Source organism: Fundulus heteroclitus, chromosome 7, assembly GCF_011125445.2.
Source record: "Fundulus heteroclitus isolate FHET01 chromosome 7, MU-UCD_Fhet_4.1, whole genome shotgun sequence".
Classification (NCBI taxonomy): domain Eukaryota; kingdom Metazoa; phylum Chordata; class Actinopteri; order Cyprinodontiformes; family Fundulidae; genus Fundulus; species Fundulus heteroclitus.
In genome coordinates, this window is record NC_046367.1 from 11,540,106 (window position 1) to 11,567,650 (window position 27,545).

A 27,545-nucleotide genomic window follows, 5' to 3' on the forward strand; every position below is an offset into this window, starting at 1 on the left:
ACATCAAGTAATAATTAATTGGTTAGATAAGGTTAAAGAATTTCAATGAATTCTATCTACATTCTTATTTTCACATATTTTAATTTCTGGAAATAATCAGACAGGATAAATTGGATTCTGACAAGAGTTAAAGAATGGAAGAATGTGATTAAAGTGAGAGAACAAGTTTCCTACAAGTCTGTTTCATTTTCTATTTTATTGGGGAAAATCGCAAACAGTAAAAGTGCAGTTTTTCCTAATAACCTTTAATGTACTTATTTAAGAATGAATGAATGAGTAAAAGAATGCATAGAATACACTAATGCTTAGTTTTGTGAAGCTTAAAGCTGTGTATATGTCTACATATAGAATATGCAGGGTCAGGTGAGGGTTATACTGGAATGGGTTCGCCATTGACATATTAATTACTGGATAAGGCATCCCCTATTCCAGGGGTGTCCAACTCCAGTCCTCGAGAGCCGGTGTCCTGAAACTTTTAGAGGTTTCCCTGGCCCCACACACCTGAATCAAATAGCACAATTAGCTCCTCAGTATGAGTCCTTCTAATTACCTGATTATTAGACTCAGGTGTGTCCGACCAGGGACACATCTAAAGGTTGCAGGACACAGGCTCTCGAGGACAGGAGTTGGACACCCCTGTCCTATTCGCCTTTACATACTTAAAGAAGGTGCCATTGCTATGCATTGAGTCTTGTCAACAAAACCATGTTGTTCTCATGCAGGGTGAGCAAACATCTGCCGAAAAATGATCGGAGCACTCTTAATTCTTATCCAGTTTTCCTAGAACTATCTATGACGAAATCTATGGGTACTGTCATCTCGCCATATTTTGGTGTGAGACTTGCATCTCATTGGTCAGTTGTTCTGTGACGTGTTCAAATTAATTGTTGTTATTGGTGGAAATCTGACCACATGCAAACCTTTAAAGAACAATTTTCACAGGTGAATTTAAGGAACAAATTTTCTTGACTTTGTGTTCATTGAGATGAGACAAATCATGACAAAACACAAGTGCTACATGGAGCCTGATGATCAGAGGACAATCTCTGCATTTTTTGTTGTGTCCTTGGCGGTGACTACCGCCTGTGTGGCTGAGGAGGAACGGCCAGGAAAATGTCCCAACATGTGGCCTGCAGTAGTGGACGGTTGCTCTGGGGAGGAATTCTTTTTTGGGGGATTTTTTGCAGCTTCTAGTGGCTTGCTTTTATTAATAGCAGACTGACAGGAAAGGGCTGGAAGAAGCGTAGCGACATGTGGCAAGGGACTGTGGGTTGGATTTGAACCTGGGTTGTCAGCGTTGAGGACTAAAGGCCTCCAAACATGGGTTGCGCTACCCGCTACGCCACGAGTGTACCATCTGGGGAGGAATTTAACTACAATTTCTAAGTGTAGTTATGATTACTTTGTAGTAGCAGACACTCTGTGTTGTTAGATTACATGATATAGAAAGTGATTTAGGACAGAGCTGGTGGCACTGGTCACCTCATATGGATATGTTTGAGTAAGAATAAACAGACCAATAGTTTGCTAGGCTAGACCTTCTTAAGATAAACATTATGTATTTGCTTTTATTGTTACCTTTCTACTAGTGTTTGTACATATTGTTAGCAATAAACATCTGTTCATTTGACCTTAAGAAGATTGTGGTGTTGGATGTTTTCTTTTGTATCTTAAGTTGTATATTTAAAGTGGACTGAAAGCTTAAGTTGCTGGAAATGGCCTCCATTTGTACTTGAGATTCCTCCTCTGGGGAGCCAAAGACCCACCCTCCAGAGCTGAGGCAGACACCGGGGAAACGAGAACCTCAGACATCCCAGGAAATCCCCCAAAAGCCGCAATTCCCCCGAAGCCCTCGGGAACTGCAGCGACGACACCGTGGGCTCTGCTGGCAGCCAGCTGCGCCAGAGCGATCCAGCCACGGGCCCAGAGACCCAAGGCCCAGGGGCACCCAGCGGGGACCCAGCGGGCACCCAGCAGGCCCTCGGCACAGCCATGGAGCCCAGGCCCTGCAAAGATGCTACCAGGAGTGAGTGAGTGAGTACACACCGAGCACCCAGCACCGAACAGCAAGGAACACCAATGCACCAATGGGTCAAGGCGCCAGCCAATGGAGGTGAACTGCATGGGGGATGCCCCATGAGAGGAGGCATTCCTAAACCCAACCTGACAGAAAGACATACAGATAAACAAGTACACAGTCACATCCACATGTCCCCTCCTTAGTGCCCCCATCTGAAGGCTCCGCTACACAAGGATGTAACTTTGTGTATGAAGTTGGTGGGGACCCACTGTGGAGGAGGGGGGAAGACGCACCCCCAGTATGCCACCGGAGCACTTTTGTGCTAAGGATAAGACCAAAACATAAATGTGAATGCCATAAATTCATTTAATGCTTCTGTACTGGTGAAAACACAACATTTACAATATTTAGTAATATTTTCGTGTAGAATTATTACAAAAATATAGTTGGCTTAAAAGGTGCCAAACACCTGCCTTCTTCTGTCACTAATTGACACAAACTGCTGACATAGCTGAATGGTGTCTACATTGTCTAGTTTTGTCTGGTGAGCATGGCACACAGTTGCATTATTAAGTTCTATTTGAGTCATTGTTGATCTGAGCCATGTCTCTAGCCTCCTAAGAGAGCTAAAACTCCTCTCTGCCACAGCAGAAGACACAGTGTTCATCGAACAAAATCTAACACGTGTTTCAACTTGATCAAACAAAACTCTGACTTCCGTTGACATTCCTCTGAGCAATGTGACCACTTCATGAAGCATAGAATGAAGCATATCCAACTGAACCTTCAGACTGTGACAACTTAGCTCTGGATATTGGTCCACAGTGTCATCCACATTTCCAGTAAGTAAAAAGGACTCCAGTTTCTCCAACACATCCAAATTAGTCTGCGTGAACCTTTTCTGAAACTACACATCAACAGTGTCAAGCATACAATAGAATTCATCTCCGTAATGAGAAGCAGCATTTAGTTCCTATCCTACTTATCTGGAACAAACTTCCAGAAAACTGTAAAAGTGCTGAAAGCCTGAGTTCTTTTAAATCGATATTAAAAACCCATTTCTTCAGGATTGCCTTCCACTGTTCTAATTAAACTGTTTTACTGAAACTTCTTTAGTTCAACTTTGTAGTCCAATTGTTTTTAATATTTGCTTTTAGTTTCATTTTTTCCATGTTTTATTTTGTTTCTACATTTCATTCCAACTTGCTTTTATTCTGTTTTATTTTCCTATGTTTTAATCATGTAAAGCACTTTGCATTGTCTTTGTGCTGAAATGTGCTATACAAATACATTTGCCTTGCCTTACCTAATGCTCCTCAGCTGTCTTTGCAGAGTTTTGGCTTCCACTGCTATTGTAGGACTTTGGTGGCCTCTGTCAGTAAGGCATTTTGATCTCTTCTAAACCAAGAGCATCTACCGTTTGTGTAGTTTTATCAGAAATTTCCAGAAACTTCCCATCATTTCTCTTTTCAGCCAGGCTGGATCTCACACAAATATTGTGTTAATTTAGATAAACAGCATTACATAGTGATGTTCTCTGGATGTTCATTTTATATCTGTTATTAAATTCTTGAACTTGAAAAGAAGTTGTCACTCCTTTATTCTATGTGTGTGCAGAGTTAGCTGTTAAAAGATCGCTAGTGCTCGAATTCATCCCTTTCAACCATTGTCCTGATATCAGCTTAAGAGCTAATCATCAAGACAATACTTAACAGTTATTTATGAAACAATAACTTTAAACAGTGTATAATTGCACAACAGTTCAAAAGATTTAGAAAAGTGCTTCTTCTGCCTGAATTTGATACGTTGCAATTGTTATTTTGTATATTTTTTCATTTTTGTTTTTAAAATACCAGAATTTGCACATAAGCTTATTGTCCATCTTCTCAAATAATTATTAAATATTAATCAATTGTCATGGTTACTCAGTACTTGAGCTTTCTTACAAAATACTTTTGAGTAATTTCTTGGCTGGCTACTTTTTAGTTAAACATGTTGAAGCAGTGCTACTTTTACTTGGACAGTTTTTACCTACTCTACCCACCTCGGGTCATACATCACAAGTTACCATTACTTCAATGTGGCCTACCTACTGGTTAATCACACAATTATGATGTCCCCTTGAAATGTACATGTAGGGAATTAACTTATCGATATGGTATGCCTTAATTGCTGACAAGGGATGTGCAAAAAACAAAAACAGAATACATCCTAAACTTGCATCATTTTTTAAAAATCCCGCAATGGACCGATCCAACCATATATTTCTGTATTAACTGAGTTTCTGTGTGTGCGGAAGATCCAGAGTGTCATGAACGGGGACAGATGGACCCAGTATTCAGCCAGACAAACAGGAGGTATGATTGGTCAAACTGGGGGCCCGTTCTTCGTACGTTGCTTAAAACATCTGAGATCAAATGACACATTCAAGATGATTTATCTAATCATGATCCGGCTAATTGGGTTCTTCCAACACACCTGTTGTTTATGATTAGTATGGCTGGATTGAGTTATCTGAGATAACTGCGCGTTCATGCGTTTGTTTAAAAGGGGAAATGTGTCGATAGTAGAAACATTGATCAGCAACGCTGCTATTGGCTGTTCAGCATGGCCAAAGAACGCCCACAGTTCTTCTCCCAAGCAGAACACGTGCTTTTAATGGAGGGTTATGCTGAAATTGAGTCATTAATTAAAATGACAGGGAACAACTCAAAATCTGTTAAAGCCAGGAGAGAAGGCTGGCAAAAAGCAGCAGGCAAATTAAATGTGTAAGTGCTATTCATGTTAGATGTTTCTATCACTTTCTACAGTATGAATTTTTGCATTTTAATAATTTCATATTTACTTTGTTCTTTTATATCAGAACCTCCACGGGACCCACTAGAACATGGGGACAAGTAAAAGTGAAATACAAGAATATTCTACAAAATGGGAGCCTTTAATTAATATAGGCTACTTTATTTTTAAAAGCCACTTGTTATGTCAAGAGATCCAAATTTCAGTGTCATTCCTTAGACACTGGAAGTAAAGGACACGTGCAAACTGGAAATTTTAACAAAAAAATTTCTTTATTTCTAAAAAATTAAGTTCTTCCTTTTCCAAGTCATCCACGGTTTACACGGTAAAACTGTATTGCTCCGTGTCTAGTTAATCCATCCATAGTTTTTTCTAATACAATATATGGCTCGACAGGAAGCAAGCCTTTCAAAGTAAAACTAAACTTCACAATAAAATGGCATGAACAAATCTTCTTAGTGAATATGATAAAAAAAAGCAAAGCATCATGCAAATAACTTAAATATTTTCTATTTATGGCTCCAACACCACTTTTTGCTCTTTAAAAGCCACTGTAAAATGATGTGTCTGTCTGTTTATAACAGCCATCAAGAAAAATCTCTCTACAATTACACTGTCACGCTGCGCTACAGGATCCTGTCTATTGCGCAATATGCAATTAATTTGAAAAGCTCTGAAATTATTCTTGCACTTTCCGCAACAGGTTACAGTCAAAAAAATGGACATAGCTACGACAGACTTCCCTATCTCCTCCGCTTATACAGCCGTGATCTAATCTTGTGTACATGAAATAAGCCTGCGAGCGAGCAGGCTTAAGCTGGCGCACATGTTGCTATGACAACATGTGCAGGATGTCTTTCGAAGAACCAAACGATCCAAGATCATGCCAAATCGTCAACAATCAAATCCAGCTAACTGAGTTAGCGACGTACTAAGAACAGGGCCCAGGTAATCAGATTAGCGAGAATGTCCAGGGCAGAATCCAAAAACAGAGTCAGAACAGATCTAAGGTTGGTAACAGGCAGGCTAAATAGACAGACGGGGATCAGGCAAGCTCAGATAGTCCTGGGTAGTGATGTTACGTGATGTGCCGAGGCTTCGAGGCGTGTGTCGAGTAATGGAGGGGGCGTTTCCCTAAAGCGCGTATCAAAGATTGCTTCATTTAGGGGAGGAGCCGAAAACGATGACGTCCGAAGCCTCGCTGCCTGGCTGTACCACGTGACTGCTTCGGGAAGTGGCTCAGATTTTGCCAGATGACCGGTTCATTCAGAACCAGTCATGGCTGCACGCTGGATCATAAAACAGTTCTGCTAACCAGATGCAGTTTAAAACGGCACTTGGTCTGTTTATAAGTTTCGTGTTTATTAATTCTGCATTTTTTAACTACATGCACCATATTTCTGTGCCTCAGCGCTTGCTCCCCCCCCCCACCCCTTTCCCTCGGAGCAGGTGCTTTCATTACCGTTCACCATTCAAAACGTGAATCACTACGTTTAATGTCCTCACATCGGTAGCAACGTGTGCCATTTAAAGTCAATAGGAGAGTTACTAGCTGTGTTTCATGCTCTTTCGTTTTTAACAACATAGAATCAGTGGCGCTTCGGTGGGCTGCTGCCTCGCGCTTTAAGTCAGGTGCGCACTTTTAAGGGTCATTTTAAAGAACTTGTAACATCAGGGGCTTCATCTCAGACCTGTCAGTACCCCTGTTCCCTTTATAGGAGCCCTTTACAGTATTTAGTTATGCATTTTTCCCCACTGCTTATCCGCCCGCCGCACTGACGAGAGCAATAGAAATTTGTCTGGTCAACGCGGCGACTGACTGAGAAACCTGTCGCTGTGAAAGGTGATGAGAATGTTATAAACTGTAACAGTCTAGAAGAGCATTGAGCTGAAAGGAGGGAGACATCAGCAGCTGAATCGTGCATAAAGACGCAGCGGGAACGTCTGTGTGCTTCAGTGTTGCTGCTGAGGGGAAATTGTTGACCATAATCCCCCCCCCACAGCCCCCAAAATTAGCATAATCTCACTCTTAATTTTTGATCAAAGTTTAGAGGTCTGATTATTACACACCATGCCATATCACATGACACTACTATTTTGGGAATAATTACACACAGAGAATACATTTAAACAATATTTTATTATACACATGTGTATACATAATTTATGTAGACAAATGATTTCATCCTACACCTTTTGTGAAGTCATTCCCAAGAGTCATAATAGACAAAAAATCAATGCATCACATGTGTTAAGATACAGCTGGCTGTGATTATACACCTGGCTAGTAGGTGGTTTCGTGTGCACATGAAGCTCCAAGAAATAAACCCTTTCTCCAACCAGTTGGTTCAAGTGGTTCAATGCCTCATGAGGCTTCATCTCACCATCACTAGTCCTGGGGCAGAATCAGGTCAGGCAAAACAGGCAGGCAGTCAGATAAGGCAGGAAAAATAGGTTCAGGGGTCAGGCTGGATCAGAATCCAAAAAGACAAATTGGGTCAATATTCACAGGACTAACAGAAAAGAGTATGCTGGACAAGGCTCCCCAAAATGGCACAAAATGATCTGGCAGATTGCAGGGGGCAGAGACAGGTATAAGTAGAGGAGTGAGCAGGTGAATGGAGTGACAATGATTACCGGAATGGGTGGAGCTAATCAGGGGAAGGGAAGTGACTGGAAGTAATCTGAAGCTGATTGGATGGTGACTGGAGAAGGGGAGTGGTGGACTAAGAGGTGAAAGAATGCTGGCAGGTGAACTAAATAAAGGCTGGTGATAGAAGTGATTGAAGCAGGTCAGAAGAACTGATAACATAAAACAAAATACAAAATCAAACCACAATAAAACACAAACTATTCCATAAACCAAAACTAATACAGAACCTAAACCTAAGACTAAACAGAACATACAACCATAACAAAACCCAAATCCTGACACAGAGGTCATCTACACAGTTCTTCTAAAATGTTTCAAGAACTGAACATAAACACTGGGGTGACTGAACCTTCCCAAAGGCAGAACCCATACTCTATAAACAGCTCAGTCTGGATCTTCAATCACTGACCTCTGCCTTTTATTGAGGAAGACTTTTAATACTCAATTGCACTGTGGCATATTATTCCACAATTCTAACTTTTAGTTTTTGTCTTTTATCAGTTTTATTTGTTTTTGAATGATTGTTGTGATTTTATTGCAAAGCACATTGGCTATCCGGTTGGCTAACATTTATATAAATGAATGAATAAAAACGATCTATCGCTTTATGCAATTAATGTTTATCAGATCAACACCTTTTAATTGTGAGGTGTTGTTAATAGTTTACATAATAAAAATAAGTTTTGTCTTTATGTGCTTTAATTTGCAGAAAGGGCTATGTTGATGGAGTGGGAGAGGGTTTGGCTGTATGTGGGACTTCAGACGGAGGGGATTGACAAGGATGCCCATTTTTGCAAGAACCAACTCTGTTTGCCAAAGTTTCAAAGGTATAAGTCATACTATGCTGTTGGCTATTGGTTAGAAGAGACTGTAATCAGGAAATTACACATTTATACAAACAGCATTTTTATAGATCAATATGAGTTGATTAGGGGTCATTAACAGAAATGTTAACTTTTCACTGAATATTACAGAAATGAAAAGGGTGACATTTTTTTTTGTCATTGGTTCAATATGAAAGAAGCTGAAGCTAAGCAGCTAGAAAAAAACAAGGTAGAGAACAGAGAAGATCAAGTATGAAGGGGTAAGAAAAAAGGAAATAATTCACATAGAAATGTTAATGACAGTAACGCAAAAGTGATCAGGAAGAGATGGAAGAGGAAGGACATCACAAAGATGAGGTGTAAGAAGAAGAGTGCAAGGAACCAGACCATGTGCAGATCTCAGAAAGTGAAAGGAGAAAGTCAGAACAAACACAGCTGCCTGTGCAATGTGGTACTGTATGTTAATTATTACTCCATGCTATTGTAGATCAACAAAAGGGTGCATTAATGCAATTCTAAACCTATACAGATTACCTATTTAGAGTAACTTCAAGTAATCATTTTTATAGGTTATAACAAATAATTGTTTTATCTACTATTTTATTATCTATTGTATTTTCCTTTTTTACAGTTGGAGTAGCTGCAGTGCTGGATTGACAATAGTAAATACTCGGCTGGCCATGGCAACAATATTACTACAGCAATTAGCAGGAGAAAGTCAAGTGTCCAAATAGACATAAAACAAGCAACCATGCATTCTAAGTGCACTGCATTTTAATATTTGGGCTTTTTCATAACAGACTCATAAAAGTATGAAAGAGGTGTCCTAATTTGTGGGCTTTCCAAATGATTATTGATTGATATTTTTATGCCCGACTGATTCAATAATAACATAATATTTTTTCAAGATCCTCTTCTGGTTTAAATGTAAGTGAAAAACCCTTTTAATCCATTTCCATCTATAAACTGAAAATACAGAATTACATAAAACCATTGTAGTTATTCAAATTCAATTTTTATTTTCTCCTGTTTCATCAAGACAGCCACTTTCAAGCAAGCACAAAATGACTATGACAGACTACTGAAGCTTGTTTATGTAACCTGCAAACTGTACCACAACACAATTTGATGGGGCTGCATCATGCATGACAAATGTAGAGGAAAGAGCCACATCACATTTACCAAGATAACATGTTTATTATTCAGACAGTTTAGTGACAGTAAAACTGATATATTTTTTCTCACTTATGGAGGGTTTGAAAGTTTGAAAGCAGATTTTTATACAGCATGAAGCCATCATCAAGTGTCTGAAAATACAATATTGCAATGCTTAGTACTAATTTGCTTGTACGACACAAAAATTAACAAACTGCTCTGAACTTTTAAAGATGTTTGCAAATGCAAATGTATATCAAGTTTTTTTTTTTCAGAGCTGTATTTAGTTTTAGTCAAACAAATACATCTTAACATGAAATCCCTTATCTTTTAACTTGTAAATCAGTTCCATTTTGTTTGACAAAACAACCTTTTGAGATGTTTAGAAATCGCTTCCATTTTTAGTCCATATATCAGGGGATTAAAGAGAGGATTATATATAATTATTTGAAGTGTCATTAAAAGTCGTGCAGTTTTCGGAACATCTGATTCCAACTTTACTATAACAACATCATACGTAAACAGAACAGAATAGTTTAATAAGACCAGCAGGTGAGGCAAACAAGTGTGTGCAGCTTTACGCCTGACTTCTCCACAGCTCTGATAAATTATCACCATTATTCTTGTATATGTAAAAATTATGAAAAGCATGGGAAATATACCAACATTTAATAGAACAACTACCCCATAAACAGACAGTGTCACTGAATTCACACAGTAGAGATTGTGGCCTGCATTGTTACAAAAAATCCCTTTTAAAGTATAATTGCAGAGTTTTCTATTGGAACCCAATATAACCGCCACTGAAACTTGACAGGCAGGTATAAGCCAAGCCAAAACTACCAAAACACTTACAGTAGTTTTAGTCATGATGGATGGATACTGCAGAGGTTTGCATATAGACACATATCTGTCATAAGACATGGCTGCCAGCAGTAGGAATTCTGAACCACTTAAAGAATAGAATGCAAAGATCTGAAAGAGACAAGCTTGATAAGATATGATCTGCCTTTCTGATAAAAAGTCTATGAAAAGCTTGGGGTAAATGTTAGTGCTGAAAAGAATAGAGTTAAATAGCAAAGCAGCAATAAAAACATACATAGGCTCATGGAGGTTTTTGTGAACAATAATGAGACAAATAATATAAGTGTTGAAACAAATTATTAGAAGATATGCAGTTAACATAATCAGCAAATACATGTATCTGTACATTTGTAGTTCTACATAGCCTCCAAGAATTATGTAGGTTTTCATCATCATCACCATCGTCATCCTCATCACCATCACATTGTGGCTGTCTGCACTCACACATGTTGGAGCCCCCCACAGGATCAGTTGCACACCGATCCTGTGGGGGGCTCTAACATCAAGTAATAATTAAGAATCAAAAGACTAGCCATTGGTTAGATAAGGTTAAAGAATTTCAACAAATTTTATCTACATTCCTATTTTCACATATTTCAATTTCTTGAAACAATCAGACAGGATAAATTGGATTCTGACAAGAGTTAAAGAATGGAAGAATGTGATTAAAGTGAGAGAACAAGTTTCCTACAAGTCTGCTTCATTTTCTCTTTTATTGGGGAAAATCGCAAACAGTAAAAGTGCAGTTTTCCTAACAACCTTTAATGTACTTATTTAAGAACGAATGAATAAATAAAAAGAATGTATAGAATACACTAATGCTTCATTTTGTAAAGCTTAAAGCTGTGTCTATGTCTACATATAGAATATGCAGGGTCAGGTGAGGGTTATACTGGGATAGGTTCACCATTGATATATTAATTACTGGATAAGGCATCCCCCTAATCGCCTTTTCATACTTAAAGAAGGTGCCATTGGTATGCATTGAGTCTTGTCAACAAAACCATGCTGTTCTCATGCATGATGAGCATACATCTGCCAAAAAATGATCAGAGCACTCTTAATTCTTATCCAGTTTTCCTAAAACGATCTATGAAGAAATCTATGAGTGCTGTCATCTCGCCTTATTTTAGCGTGAGACTGTTATGATATATTTTTCTGGGATGAACCTGGACACAGCACGCACACACAGAGTCAGTTCTTATGAGTGAGTTTTATTGAATAGTGTGGAAGATGGAGACCAGATGATGAGACCAGAGTCTTTCAACGGACGGAGGTGAAGGGTGTAGAAGCTGGCCGGCAGGAGGAGTGTGGAGAGACTGACCGGGAGGAACTCTGGAGCCGAACACTGGAGAGCAGAACATCTGAGCCGAGTGCTGGAGAGCAGAGCATCAGAGCCGAGCGCTGGAGAGCAGAGCATCAGAGCCGAGCGCTGGAGAGCAGAACGTCAGAACCGTGCAGTGGAGAGCCGAATCTCAGAGCCGTGCAGTGGAGAGCCGAACCTCAGAGCCGTGCAGTGGAGAGCCGAACCTCAGAGCCGTGCAGTGGAGAGCTGAACCTCAGAGCTGTGCAGTGGAGAGCAGAACGTCAGAGCCGAGCAGTGGAGGGCTGAACGTCAGAGCCGAGCAGTGGAGGGCAGAACGTCAGAGCAGAGCAGTGGAGGGCTGAACGTCTGAGCCGTGCAGTGGAGGGCTGAACGTCTGAGCCAAGCTCTGGAGAAAACAAACTGTCGGAAAGTCTTTGGGCTGACTGTAACAAGACCAGGTGAAAGGAGTCTTCAGGCTGACGGTAACAAACGGAGCTGACAAGAATACTGGCAGGGACTGAGCGGGAGTGAACGCTATGGACCGGCGACGGGAACAGAAAGAGGTGAGTCTTATAAAGCGGTGGAAACAGGTGGAAGCAGTTGTGGGTTAATTGCAGCCTGCCAGGTGAAACCGATCAGGCTGCGCAGGAACAAGAGAGAGAGAGAGAGGCTCAGCATGCAGCCAATAAGCTGCATCCTGACAGAAACTTGCATCTTATAATTTTCCTAGAATATGGCTCAAATTGAGTAAAGTGTAGATGTTATAGAAATCTGTATTTTCCCTAAACAAAATGTATAAGCAATGTTTATAACCAATGTGGGAACTCTGCAATTATAGTGTTGACAGACATTTTTATGGGGTTATTGGCTAATTTACAGTTACAGCCAAAGCTAGTTATAGGGTTTTCTGTACATAAGCTGGGTTCTCCGCAGAGGATGGAATGAGGGCGCAGCGTCAACATACCCATAGCTCAGTGCCGATATATTGATTTTCAAATCTAGGGTGTTTCTTTACGATTTTCCCTGATTTTCCCCGATCAAATTTATGGACATTCCTCAGCAGCCGCGCCACTTTCCATGGACGGCATTTCTTTTTCAGTGAAATCTCGGAGTACTGTCATCTCGTCATATTTTGGTGTGAGACTTGCGTCTCATTGGTCAGTTGTTCTGTGACGTGTTCAAATTAAATGTTGTTATTGGTGGAAATCTGAACCTCAGACGTCCCAGGAAATCCCCCACAAGCCACAGTTCCCCCGAAGCCCTGGGGAACCGCAGCGACGACACCGTGGGCTCTGCTGGCAGCCAGCTGCGCCAGAGCGGATCCAGCCATGGGCCCAGAGACCCAAGGCCCAGGGGCACCCAGCGGGCACCCAGTGGGCCCTCGGCACAGCTGAGGAGCCCAGGCCCCGCAAAAATCCCACCAGGAGTGAGTAAGACATTCCATGTCATCAAGTACCAACAATGCCAAAAGAAGGCCCAGAACAGTTATGTCAGTTTTGAAATCTCTCCAAAAGACCATTTGCCTTACTTGATGCCGTATGTTCCAAGCTTGAGATAACAGAATCATACTGACTTAGAACATCAGTAATAGCTTTACCATAGAGTGTCCATCTGGTGGAACATAATGGTCTAAGAGTCACACTTGATCCTGTTGCACTTAATGCAGTAGCAGCAAATAATGACTTAAATTTCCCTGAATGTGATTAAACCTTGTGGTAGCATTCTTCGAGTTTGTAAACCCCTTTAGTGAAATCCTGGCTCTGCTTTTGTAGACAGTACTTTTTTGAATTATGTATGTTTTAACACAATAAAAGCAAACAATGCCTTTTACTTGGTCATTGTATACCACTTGTCCTGAAAATCAAAGTTCTGCTTGAAAGTTTTTGAGTCCCAATGAGATTTGGCTTATTTGGTTTGATGACTGTATCCAAAAAATCCGCTCTATCCTTCTCTTCATGACTGCAGCCTCTCCCTTCCTCCCCATCTTCATCCTCAGATTCCTGCCTGCTCTCTAAGGATACGTGAGTTTCCTTGAGAACATACAAGTTCAGATAATTTCCACTGTATTCTGACAAAATACCAGTTGGCATTAATTTAATATATTTGACATTTTTTCTGCCTGTCTTGTCTCACCTGGGATTCTGATGGGGGGGAGGGGCTGGGGGAGACCATGAGCTGAGTAAGAATGAACCTTTCTGAAACTCAGCTCCTTCCTGGCATAGGGAGAAACTGCCAGCCGATTCAAAGATAAGTCTCTCGCATCTGCCTAAAACAGATGCAGAAGTGAAGGAATCCATGTATGCCAGCATTGTTTTGCTTTCTCAGCGGACCCCTGACGGAGCTGGTTCCAGGCAACACAGAGCTGAAAGTCAGCAGCAGAGCCCATGTTGAATGCTCACGAGGAGAATCTGCTTAGATCAGACTGCAACCGGGTCAGAGGCTGCCTGGAGGACCTACAGGCCTTCATTCCCTCCACACGCTCTGGTTAGCCCACATGCTGCCGTAGAGCTAACGCTAGCCCGCCAACAACAAGCCAACAGCTTCCTCCTTCAACGCTTCTTCCATGAAAGGTAAAATTGGACAGAACTGACATGAGACAAAGGACAGGTTTGGCTGATGGTGAAGTAAAAGGTTTATTAGAAAGTGTTTTGTAAAATGTTGGACACATGGTGTTTAGAACAAAAGGGCTAACAGGTAGCTCAGGCTAGCCTTAATGCTATTAGCCTTGCTAACATCCGGTTTTGGACATTTCAAGAGGAATTCGTTTTAAAGCATAAAACCGTAACTGTTCTGCTCCATCATCCTTCGATGGTGTTATGAGCCTTATTCCTTCATCAATATGGTATATTAATGCCGGTTTTCAAAGCAATTTTGATAACTATAGATTTTAACCAGGTTAGCGACGATCGCTGTAGCGACCCCTAGCGCCCGGATGCAGAATCGCATAAAAAAAGGCAAGCTATTCTGAATTTCACAGGACAAACCGGTCCTCAGAATATTATTTCATCAAACAATGTTTTGTTTAACTTGGGCTTTGCATTGTGAATGGGTTGAAACTAGGGCTGTCAATCGATTAAAAAAATGTATCTAATTAATTACATACTCTGTAATTAATTAATCTAAATTGATCGCATATAATTTTTGCTGTGAAAGTATTTTAAATATTTAAATTCAAATGATTCAATGAATAATCAGCATTAGATACATTAAAGTTCAAAAATTCTTATTCACATTTCATGCCTTCAGACTTTTTAACATGTGTCGTTGTGGCATATGTGGCACACAGTAACGTAGGGGTCACAATGAAAATATAGGGGACATAATGAAAAAGAATAAAAAGCTAGCAGATGTGCATAATCAAAAAAAATATCATAAATACAAGTATAAAGCATTCAGTATTATTAGAAAGGTCACGCAATTTTCTGGAAAAATACATTATTGTATGAGTTAAGTTCTATTCCGTTTTATGCCTCTTTCCTTGTAAGTTTGAAATGTCCCATGCTCCTGAATGCACCATAGCTTTCTGACAGTCGCGAATGCATCACACTGGTCTATGAACGCTGTCCTATTTACTGTAGAAGCACGTTTGATCTTCCGTTTAAGACAAAGCTTTGCAGTTTCAAAACTCACATCGGTTCTCACGGTTTATTGTTGTATGTGAATGACAAGAGACCACAACAAATAAATCAGCCGTACCTCAGATAAAAATTTTGGATTTATGGTGTTCATTACACCCGTACTTTTGTAAACGAATCTTCCCAATAAACACCGTTTTTTTCACACAAGAGGTAAATTCAAACGTTTTGATATCCCTAATATAAGAACAAGTAACTCCGTTGGTCACATTTTTATCCGTTTTCTTCGTCGATATTCAGCTGTACAGAGCGAGGCGCGCTCCCGCGACAGGGGATGCATATCTCGGCAGGCATGCACGTTTCGGCATAACACCGGCCGCCAGCCACCGCAGAAGCTGTAACGCATTTTCCCCGCCCGTCCACCGGGCGATACACACGAAGGCGTTGGGCAGCGCTTGCCCATGACTCAATAAAAATCTAGTGCAGATCGGTGGATGCAGCGAGGAGATACAGCCGTTGAATAATGATAATGCATTTAAATCGTTTGGCCAGCATTCACAGACTCGCTATCTGGACGGCATCTGGCAATCTGATACCATCAACCATCAACTTACTCTTAAAATGATCTTGTGATACGTTATCTAAAGAAGAAAAATACATCGAGAACTCGTCCTTTGCTCTGTTTGCGTCTGCCGCTGTGCTCGCCTTCTGCCTTCCAGTCCGGCACGCAGGCGCGAAAAACCCGGATGAAAACAATAGCAGTGAACTACCCTATAGTTCACGCAATAATTTGCGTTATTTTTTTTAATCCGTTAATTTTTTTTAAATTAATTAATAGAAATTAACACGTTATTTTGACAGCCCTAGTTGAAACACATGCCAAATGTTTCTGATTATGATCAACCATTTTTGTTTTGTCTTTTGTTTGTTTTGCATGTAAATATTTCCTTAACTTAGCTTCTTTTTATCTTCATTTTCCTTAGTAGTTTAGTTAAGTTTCACTTCTCTAGTAGAGAGGATTTGTTAATCGAAATATGGTGTTAATTCAGATAAACAGCATTACATAGTGATGTTCTCTGGATGTTCATTTTATTTCTATTATCAAATTCTTGGACTTCAAAAGAAGTTGTCACTCCTTTATTGTATGTGTGTGCAGTTTTTGCTGTTAAAAGATTCCTAGTGCTTGAATTCATCCCTTTCAACCATTGTCTTGATATCAGCTTAAGAGCTGATCATCCCCAGACAATACTTAACAGACAGAGAGTTATTAATGAAACATTAAATAACTTTAAACAGTGTATAATTTCACAACAGTGGTATCAAAGAAAACACCTTCTACACCAATCTTCACCAGCAAATATTTCTATAAATCTGTTTCACCTGTGACTCTGACTCCATAGCTGTCTCTGAATTAGCTGGCATAAGTATTCCTGTGCCTTGCTAAATAACACATAGCAGACAACATATGATGAGTTTTAGCATACTTACTTCTTTGCTGTAAAACGATACTGAGACAGATTTTAGTGCATTTTGTACATCTCAGTCCACCTGTCTCACCTGTGAGTCAGCAGTTGTCCCTGCTTCTGTATTCTGCTAAAAAGTACATGAAGATGTTTACACATTTAATCATTTAATCAGTATCTGTCATCTTTCTCTGATGAGCTAAGCTGAATAATTTTTGTTGCCTTGTCGTAAGCCGACAGTAAATGCTGCTGTATGTCATATTTGTTCAAACTTAGAGCAGACATTATCATTCTAACTGGTGACTTATACGTTGTTGATGTTTGGTGAAAAAGCTCCGGGTATCTAGTGGTTTCTCTGGTGGCATCCTTTTACCAACTATGTGTCCTAACTTTAAAAATAAAAACGAAACATGGCTTCAAAACCTTTTAGAAAGCTATCACTGAATTCCATCAGCTACCGGTGAAATTTGACTGATACCATACCGATATTGCATTGTTGCCACTCCTCTGGTTAAGTAGATACATATGTAGTGGACAGACATCACCAATCATATGACATCTCAAAGTGACAAATCCAATCATTTTATACCAGGTGGGTGGGAGCAGCGGGGACTTGCCAGGCTGTTTTAAAAGGGAAGGGAAAAAAAGTATGTGCGCTGACTGAAAACCTTTGACTTCTACAAGTGAGTGCTCAGTTGCTGCCCGCCCCACTACTGTCAGCAAATGTAGATGCGTGGAAAGGAAAAAAAGCCTTGTGAGTAAGAGCAAAGTTGGTGGGGATGTGCCCATACCAGTCCTTCAGAAAGTTACACCTATACTCTTTCCCACACAAGAAAAGAAAAAAGGGACTCTGTACACACACACACACACACACACACACACACACACACACACACACACACACACACACACACACACACATACGGGTATAAGTGGTTTAGCCCGTCTTTTTCCCCAAACAGGCCCGGAGGTGGTTTAGATGGACTACCCTTTCCCAAGTACCTAGAGCAATGGGAGGTGGCTTTCAACACTACAAAAAATCTGAAAAAAATTTAGCTCGTCTTTGCTCTCAGATAGGAGCTACACAGCCGTTTTTACAGCAACCTGGCAACATGGTGACTTATCTGGACATCAACAAAATGTGGTTTATGAGAACCAAACAAAGGAATGTAAGGACTTTAAAGGGACAACTACGTCATATTTAAAACACCCCTTATTAGCATAAATACACAACCTGACAGCACAAAGCATTAACAGAACAGTCATTTTATTTGCACAATATGTAAAATAAGCACTTCATTTACTTTTCCTTACAAAAATATGAAAATAAAAAAGGAAAACTAAATATAATAAAAAGTAAAATTAAAGTGCCTCAAGAAAAAAAAATACAAAAAAATAAATAAATATGACCCTTCAGGGCCTATACCATTACTGGTTACTCTGAATATAATTACTACAATGGCAAAACTAAATTCTTCAACCTCTTCCGAATATTGGTTATCCTAGGAAACGGAACAAAATGTTTCCACATTAGAAAAATCTGTTTAAGAGTAACGGCTTCAAACATCTTACATTACGTAACGCATTCTGTGCTTACCTCAGCACAACAAACTGAAATGTAAACGACCTTTAAAGCCCAGGGTGTTAAAGACAAAATAAAAACAGTATTTGTCTAAAAGGTGACATAACTAAAATCGTTGTTAGAACAGAAGAGTAAATAACTGGTTACTTGATGTCAGATTTGTAGCTTTTTGCTCTGTGTCTGCCTCTTAGCAGTTAGTCCCCGGTTTCTCACAAAGTCCCGGATATTTTGTGCTGTTCTTTGAGCCAGCACAGAACCTTCAACCAACTTACAGTGATTACACTCATTTTTAGGGGCAAGCTTTCCTTTACTTATGTGACCTTTAAAATGCCTCATAACAGCAGAAACCTCAGCACTTGACCATGGTTTTTTTGGTTGTCTTCTGGCTGTGCCCCATGATTTCTCTGCAAATAAATAAATAAAAAAGGAAAACCATTAAACAGCTAATTAAAACAGAACACCTTTACACAGGATAACAACTCCACTACAAAGTTAAGAAAGATTGGAGTTTATTCCTACACACTGCCTCTTTCTTGTTTTCATGATCCCACAGACATATGCAGACAATAGAGTAAAAAACTAGTAGATTAGTTGCAGGCTTTCCTATTAGTAAGTAACCCAACCACATTCTAATAGATGGCATAGGGGAGTCATAACCCATGTAAAGGTAGCCTTATTGACATTAAAACATAAAAAGAAATTAAAAGATGACTTGGGGAAAAAAAAAACAATCAGGAAAAAAATAAGTGAAAACATAGATTAAAAAAAATAACTAATGATAAGGAGCAGGGGGGCATACACTCAGATGAACTGGCTTTGCTTGGCTGGATGTTTCAAGAGTGCAATCACCCATGTTATCGGTGTGAAGAGGAGGGCAGCACTTTGATGCACTAGGTACAACCAAACAACTTGAGTCTGGCAAGGATAAAATAAGATCAGGTATTGTTGGATATCCTTGATGTTGTCCAATTTGAGAGTTGATGGACTGAAGAGGAATGCTAACATCCGAGTCTTCATCAGATTCTGAATTTGGTATGTAGTCCTTATCAGACATATGGTCATCATCTGACATTTCACTTTGCTTTGGAGGTGCTGTGCTGTCCTCATCTGATGAGGGGTCATCATATGAAAATTTAAAAAGCTCTCTGGCCTGAAATGGTGGGAAACATAATTTATGTAATGATGGACACTTAACAGTGACTAATATATATATATATATATATATATATATATATATATATATATATATATATATATATATATATATATATATATATATATATATATATATATATTCACCTGGGATGGGTCATCATTTTTAATCCGTGTAAGGCAGTACGAATGCCAGACTTTTGAACAACCTGCGAATTTAAATGTATAAATGCTAACACAGCAGATGGAAAAAATCCAAAATCTTGGAAAACCTGACAATTCATTATTCTAGGATCAGTTAGAAAAAGTAGATGTGTATTTTCTTTGTTTTAAACTGCAAGTTGAAATTCCTGGAGAGAAAAGGTTAAAGGTCTGAAAGCAGAGGAAGGTTTTTCAAAATAACTTCAAAGTGACCATAATTATATAAATGGCAATGCATTTTTATCTATACACTCAAAATTATGTTCTTTATTTAATGATCAAAAATTAAAAACAATTAACACTATTTTTTGTATTAGTGGTAGTAATTACCAAAAAATCTCACCTTTGCATTGATAACCAAGCCACTTCATTGAAGAACAGGGTCCAAAACACTCAGTACACTTCTCCAAAGATGATACAGTCGTGCACACCAGTTGATGTTTTTGACACTATAGGGAAAAAGATTGGAAGAAAAAAACATTACGTATGAACTTAAAGTAATTTGTTTCGCCTGAAAGGGTTCCAATCTAGAGTAAAATGCTGTTTTTTAAAACTTTCAAACTGAAAAAATAGAAGTCTGATTCGGTGGTTAAGTTTTAGAGAAATCATCTAAAAATCCTCATATCTCCTTTAACTTTGAAGAAAATGTAAGTCCCAATTCTCCAAATATGTTCCTGGTTGCTGAGTGAGTGAGTAACCTCAGGACTTTGGAAAATCTTCTCCTCCATATCCTGCTAAAAAGTAGAGAATGAATATTATATTTTTCACAAGGCGATTTTCTGTGAAATTGCAGAGAAAATAGTTTAAATGTTTATTCTAGAGCAGTGGTCCTCAATCCTGGTCCTCGAGGGCCGGTGTCCCTGCAGGTTTTACATGTGTCCCTGATCCAACACACCTGACTTACATCCCCAGTGTGCTGTCAAGTTCTCCAGAGTCCTCCTAATGACCTCATTATTTGACTCAGGTGTGTTGAAGCAGAGTAACAAATAAAAGTTGCAGGACACCGGCCCTCGAGGACCAGGATTGGGGACCACTGTTCTAGAGTATTGAGTTCAGGGAAACTAGTCTGAAAGACCAATTATGATCGAAATTAATGACAAAAAATGGTTTACACTGTAAAATATTACAGTTTCACCAGGACTGACCAGAGTGAAGTCTGATTTTGTTGTGAAATGTAATAAAATCATATAAAATCATCTTATTTTCCCTTTCATTTTCAAGAAATTTAAATCCCTATTCTCCAAATTTGATCCTAGTTGCCGAATCCACATTTATTATGGGTCAAACAAATATTTCTAAGTTCACCAAAGCTCACACAGATATTTTTATCAATTCAATAACGCAACGTCTCCATATACACTATGGTCATCCTAAATCACATTGGGGCAGGTAACCCTAAAACACACACACACACAAACTCAGTTTTCCATTTGGAAGCCATCATCTGAGACTGTCCTTACAAACCATCGTCCATATAAACCACATAACACCCAGGTCCACACACAGACACACTCAAGTTGAACAGCTTGGCTGACTGACATTTAGCTGAACCTTAAACATAAAAATACCTCTGCATTGTTGGGGAGTACAGCAATCACAGGATCTGTTTCATTTGAGATGCTGTCTTCCATCTGTTCTGGGGCATTTTCAGCTTCAACCTGAAACAGATAATGAATACCAGTCAACACCATACTGAACTTGACTTCATTTAATTCAATCTTATTATATAGCACCAATTCACCACACATCATCTCAAGGCACTTTGCAAATTCAGATTTAATGAGATGATACAAATTAGTCCAAAAATGTCCCATCTAAGGAAAACCAGCAAGTTGCATCGAGTCTTCACAAGAAGCATTCACTCCTTCTGAAAGAGCGTAGAGCCACAGTGGACAGTCGTCTGCATTGTTGATGGCTTTGCAGCAATCCCTCATACTGAGCATGCATAAAGCGACGGTGGAGAGGAAAACTCCCCTTTAACAGGGAGGAAAATCCTCAAGCAGAACCAGGCTCAGTGTGAACATCATCTGCCTCGTCCCACTGGGGGTTCGAGAAGATCTTATCTTAATAGTGGAGATATTCTGAAGCTATAGTGTTCTATGGCTGCCCACACTCATGAAAGGAAACTAGTTTTAATTCCAATTGGATGTTTTGTAAAATTCAAACTGAGAACCCATTATCTGTACCTGTTCGCTGTTGCCAGGTGTAGAACGGAGGTGAGTAACCTCAGGACTCTGGAAAATCTTCTCCTCCATATCCTGCTAAAAAGTAGAGAATAAAAATTATATTTTCACAAGGCGATTTTCTGTGAAATTGCAGCGAAAATAGTTTAAATGTTTATCCTAGAGTATTGAGTTCAGGGAAACTAGTCTGAAAGACCAATTCTGATGATCGAAATGAATGACAAAACATGTTTACACTGTAAAATATTACAGTTTCACCAGGACTGACCAGAGTGAAGTCTGATTTTGTTGTGAAATGTAATAAAATCATCTTATTTTCCTTTACCTGTCAAGAAATTTAAATCCCTATTCTCCAAGTTTGTTCCTAGTTGCTGAGTCCACATTTATTATGGGTCAAACAAATATTTCTAAGTTCACCAAAGCTCACACAGATATTTTTATCAATTCAATAACGCAACGTCTCCATATACACTATGGTCATCCTAAATCACATTGGGGCAGGTAACCCTAAAACACACACACACACAAACTCAGTTTTCCATTTGGAAGCCATCATCTGAGACTGTCCTTACAAACCATCGTCCATATAAACCACATAACACCCAGGTCCACACACAGACACACTCAAGTTGAACAGCTTGGCTGACTGACATTTAGCTGAATCTTAAACATAAAAATACCTCTGCATTGTTGGGGAGTACAGCAATCACAGGATCTGTTTCATTTGAGATGCTGTCTTCCATCTGTTCTGGGGCATTTTCAGCTTCAACCTGAAACAGATAATGAATACCAGTCAACACCATACTGAACTTGACTTCATTTAATTCAATCTTATTATATAGCACCAATTCACCACACATCATCTCAAGGCACTTTGTAAATTCAGATTCAATGAGATGATACAAATTAGTCCAAAAATGTCCCATCTAAGGAAAACCAGCAAGTTGCATCGAGTCTTGACAAGAAGCATTCACTCCTCCTGAAAGAGCGTAGAGCCACAGCGGACAGCCGTATGGAATTGTTGATGGCTTTGCAGCAATCCCTCATACTGAGCATGCATAAAGCGACGGTGGAGAGGAAAACTCCCCTTTAACAGGAAGAAAAATCCTCAAGCAGAACCAGGCTCAGTGTGAACGGTCATCTGCCTCGTCCCACTGGGGGTTCGAGAAGATCTTATCTTAATAGTGGAGATATTCTGAAGCTATAGTGTTCTATGGCTGCCCACACTCATGAAAGGAAACTAGTTTTAATTCCAATTGGATGTTTTGTAAAATTCAAATTGAGAACCCATTATCTGTACCTGTTCGCTGTTGCCAGGTGTAGAACGGAGGTGAGTAACCTCAGGACTCTGGAAAATCTTCTCCTCCATATCCTGCTAAAAAGTAGAGAATAAAAATTATATTTTCACAAGGCGATTTTCTGTGAAATTGCAGCGAAAATAGTTTAAATGTTTATCCTAGAGTATTGAGTTCAGGGAAACTAGTCTGAAAGACCAATTCTGATGATCGAAATGAATGACAAAACATGTTTACACTGTAAAATATTACAGTTTCACCAGGACTGACCAGAGTGAAGTCTGATTTTGTTGTGAAATGTAATAAAATCATATAAAATCATCTTATTTTCCTTTACCTGTCAAGAAATTTAAATCCCTATTCTCCAAGTTTGTTCCTAGTTGCTGAGTCCACATTTATTATGGGTCAAACAAATATTTCTAAGTTCACCAAAGCTCACACAGATATTTTTATCAATTCAATAACGCAACGTCTCCATATACACTATGGTCATCCTAAATCACATTGGGGCAGGTAACCCTAAAACACACACACACACACAAACTCAGTTTTCCATTTGGAAGCCATCATCTGAGACTGTCCTTACAAACCATCGTCCATATAAACCACATAACACCCAGGTCCACACACAGACACACTCAAGTTGAACAGCTTGGCTGACTGACATTTAGCTGAATCTTAAACATAAAAATACCTCTGCATTGTTGGGGAGTACAGCAATCACAGGATCTGTTTCATTTGGGATGCTGTCTTCCATCTGTTCTGGGGCATTTTCAGCTTCAACCTGAAACAGATAATGAATACCAGTCAACACCATACTTAGTTTGACCTAATCATTGAGATATTTTAAATGATAGTTTTCTTGCCGTGTGTCAGGATCTTGTGTCATTAAAGCTTTTGAGAAGATAATTTGTACACTTTCATTTGGTCTTTGTTTGATATAATTTCATTCAATCTCAAGCCAACTGTGATGTCGATGGCACCACAGAATCTTGCCCAGTTAACATTTTTTTTTTTATTACAAACTTGTATTGGCATTAAGTAAAAAAGTAAAACTCATCTTCAACTACCATAAACACCATTATACTGTAATCATTTTGCTATGCAGTCATGGACAGTTTATCTGGACAGTAATGGCTTGTACATTTAATACCATCTATAATTGCAAAAAAAAGGGTAGCATAAAGATGGGTTGAGAGTATAAAGTTGTATAGTTGTAAACTCTCATTATTAAATCATTTCTTGTTTAAGCATTTTGATTAGATTCATTCTTTATTTTTTAGTACCTTGCATCTCCATGGCCAGTCTGAGTCTCCGTAATTATAGGTAATCTCTTCTCCCTTATTAATTTCTTGAGTTGCAAACAAACACAAATGTGGCTTCCCTTGCACAGTCAGGTACTTCAATTTAGCATTTCGGCCGATATGGTCATCATTTACAAGCCTTCCAAGGGAGCCATCTTCTTTTGCTGCATCAACACTACAAATACATAACATTAGGAATTATTTACTATCCAGCAGTATAGATGGTATACTTCCCAAGAGTCTGGCATCCATCATGTTTAGCATGTTGACATATGTCCTTTAATTCTAAATAGACTTATGATTTAAACTCACCACTTTATGATTTAAACTCATAACTTTTAATACTCACCACCAAAGTTTTCCATTAAAGACAAATTCAAACATGAACACTTTAAGGTTGTCATGGTAAACTCTTTGTCTCCTCTCACATTCCTCTTTACTGATTAGTTCACCTCGATACTCCAACAGAAAGTCTCCTTTCTGAAAAGAGGTCGTGGCAAAAATACCACGGCCTAATTAAGAAAACATATTAACAAAAAAAATAAACAATGTATTAAGGTATAATTGTAATTAAACCACTTAAAAACAATCACCATACCTTCAAAGGCATTGATGTACTTGATGTCAAGACCCACTCTGTCCTTTCTGGTATCAATACAATATTTGGCATCTTCCTTTGGATTTATGCGTCTTCGCCGCTGCATGTTTTACTGACAAGTATAAAATGTTTAACAGTCAAATAAACTTTTATTAATTACAGAATTTATTTTAACAGCTATGAATTAAATTATAGATGTGGAAACATATACAGGCAGACCACATACACACCCCTAATAGCTACAGCACTAACATGTTACTTTCCTCTGATTAGAGAAAAAAAAAAAAAGAATGAACCTCATGTGATGGTTGGAGCCTCACAAACTCACCCTTCATAAGAAGCTTCATCTTATTATTTTTTTTTATTAAAACCATCATAATCTCCTCCCTGTCCCTATGACCTTATTTGCGCTGAACACTGACAAACGTCATGACTGCATCTGTATTGGTCCTCCAGCTTCAACATGTTTATGTCTGTAATGCACCTTCACATTGGACTTAATCACTGCCAGCTCCTCAACAAAAAACTAAATACACAGTTCTGCTTCTTATTAAAATGAAAAGAAAAATCTAGTAATAGCAACTGTGAGTAAACTAACAGCATTAACTGGTGATAATCGCATGTCAACCTTTTACAGTACACATCTTAAAAGTCATCGGTAAATCAGCCTGGTGCTAAGTAATACCTTTATCCACAGGTTATTTTACTAAAGTTAAACCATTTTCACACAAACCTGTACTTTATGTTGATCTCCTGCAGCTTGCTCCTCAACACGGACTAAAGGCAATTGAGCTAAACGAGTTTAACAAGCTGGGCGTCACCGCTCCAAAATTCAGCATTGCTCCTACGGTGCAATCAGCTAACACAAACAAGCAGCTTGTCGATGTCGTTGTTCAATATAAAGAGGAGAACCTTAAAACCCATCACCTGCCCTATCTTTCCCCCAAAGTATTCTGTACTGGTCACACACACACACACACAGCTTATATTTCCTCCAGCCATCACACAAGGTTAGCAGGCCTCTCCTAGCCAAGCTACTTCTTACTTTAGAACACGTCAACAATACTGCTTCAAGTAAGTTTTTTGAGAAAATAACATTCATATTTAAAACTAATGGATAAAAATACGCAAAATTATTTAAGGTTTAATGTAAACTAAATTAAAATATAAAATAGCTCTCATTTTACACAATATTTTCTTATTGTTCTTATATTTACTTTACTTTTTTAGTTTTACTTAAATAACTTCCTCCAAGCAAAGATTATTTTTAATTTACCATTAAAGCTTACCTGTGCACAGTTATTCCACAAAGAGATGTATTTTAGGATCTGCAGCTTCAAATCAAAAAAACGCAGCTTCCCGCGGGCCATGGTAATGAGGCCCTCCCACAGGTTTCTTCCAGCCAATCGGATGACAACCGCTAAAAAGCGCGCGTAGTGTATGAAAAATGTGTATAAAATTGCAATTCATACACTGAAAGCAGGGGCGCTGTTTTATACACTGGAATACACAAAAACCAGGTCACCTGATTTAAAAGGACTATTAAATAAAGTAAGAAAACAAGCTCTTCATTCACTAAAATCTATAAATTCATGGTCCAAATCATGCAAATACTGGCATAGCTCCTTTATGACTTGAAATTTCTGAGGAAAAATGTTGTTTAGATACTGAAAATTAAAAATACACACCTTGATTTACGAGGACATTGGTGTTGTCCCTGTAATACCCTTAGGTCCTTGTAACGTAAGCACGTATTCAGGTCAAATGGTAGGCTAAACCACATAGACACACACACACACACACACACACACACACACACACACACACACACACACACACACACACACACACACACACACACACACACACACACCCAGTGTTGGGCAAGCTACTTGTCCAGTGTAGTAAGCTAAGCTATCAGTTACTCAACAATAAATTAAGCTTCACTACACAAAAGCTACCACCTATAGAAATATAGCAAGCTAAGTTACACAAATGTGTTTAAAGGCATACTATGCAACATTTTTCAGTTAATTAATATGTTCCATACCGTTTTGGATGATTAAATGAGTCATTTCAGGTTGAACTAAGGTTTTCTCGGCCGCCCTGGTGGTCTGTGGGGGAAATACCGCACTTGCAATTGCAAGAGCCCTCGGCCCGCACGCACAGGCTCAGTAGTCTCGTGTGCATCGCGAGAGTCGGTCTTGCTTTACGGCGAGAACTGCTACACGCCCGCAGTGAAAGGTGTGCTCGTTGGTAGCGCAGTGGCGATATTTGTGCAGTTATCATGGCGGAACCAGCGAGAAAACAGCGAAAGCCCATGTTGGAGCAGGCAAGAAAGAGGAAAAGGGTTCTGGACAGAGAGAGGAGTCGTACACGGGTGAACATAGAAGGCTGCAAGGCTGACGCGGACCTCGCGTTTCTGCTGATGCGATTGTAAGTAACATTGTAGGGTTTCCCTCACGCTACCGCCTCGCCGACATTCCAAAAAAATAATAATAAAAAAATAAAACTAACTCGATATGAGCGCCGCTCCGCTCCGCCGGTCAGCGGTGCAAAGTTTGTCTCCGCTCA

At 39.2% G+C, this 27,545-nt stretch overlaps 2 protein-coding genes across 2 annotated transcripts; both read right to left on the minus strand.

The window, feature by feature from the left end:
• Positions 1-9,761: 9,761 nt before the first annotated feature.
• On the minus strand, positions 9,762-10,705 carry LOC118563604 (olfactory receptor 6N2-like). Its single transcript, XM_036138685.1, has one exon. The coding sequence runs from the start codon at positions 10,703-10,705 to the stop codon at positions 9,791-9,793; it is 915 nt and encodes a 304-aa protein (XP_035994578.1). The 3' UTR covers positions 9,762-9,790.
• Positions 10,706-18,153: 7,448 nt separating this feature from the next.
• Positions 18,154-25,077, minus strand: LOC118563810 (inactive histone-lysine N-methyltransferase 2E-like). The gene is made up of 12 exons (XM_036139736.1): positions 24,972-25,077; positions 24,723-24,885; positions 24,356-24,548; positions 23,764-23,853; positions 23,075-23,149; positions 22,455-22,544; positions 21,778-21,852; positions 21,160-21,249; positions 19,935-20,040; positions 19,538-19,599; positions 19,148-19,388; positions 18,154-18,158 (listed from the first exon to the last, which is right to left on the minus strand). Exons 1-12 carry the CDS (start codon positions 25,075-25,077, stop codon positions 18,154-18,156), a joined length of 1,296 nt encoding a protein of 431 aa, XP_035995629.1.
• Between the last annotated feature and the right edge of the window lie 2,468 nt (positions 25,078-27,545).

Coding starts and splice junctions, on each gene's coding strand:
- LOC118563604 (XM_036138685.1), bottom strand. CDS start 10,705: ATGATGAAAACCTACATAATTCTTGGAGGCTATGTAGAACTACAAATG.
- LOC118563810 (XM_036139736.1), bottom strand. CDS start 25,077: ATGCAGCGGCGAAGACGCATAAATCCAAAGGAAGATGCCAAATATTGT. Junction 21,250..21,777: donor CACCTGGCAACAGCGAACAG/GTACAGATAATG, acceptor TATCTGTTTCAG/GTTGAAGCTGAAAATGCCCC. Junction 19,389..19,537: donor AAAATGATGACCCATCCCAG/GTGAATATATAT, acceptor CCACCATTTCAG/GCCAGAGAGCTTTTTAAATT.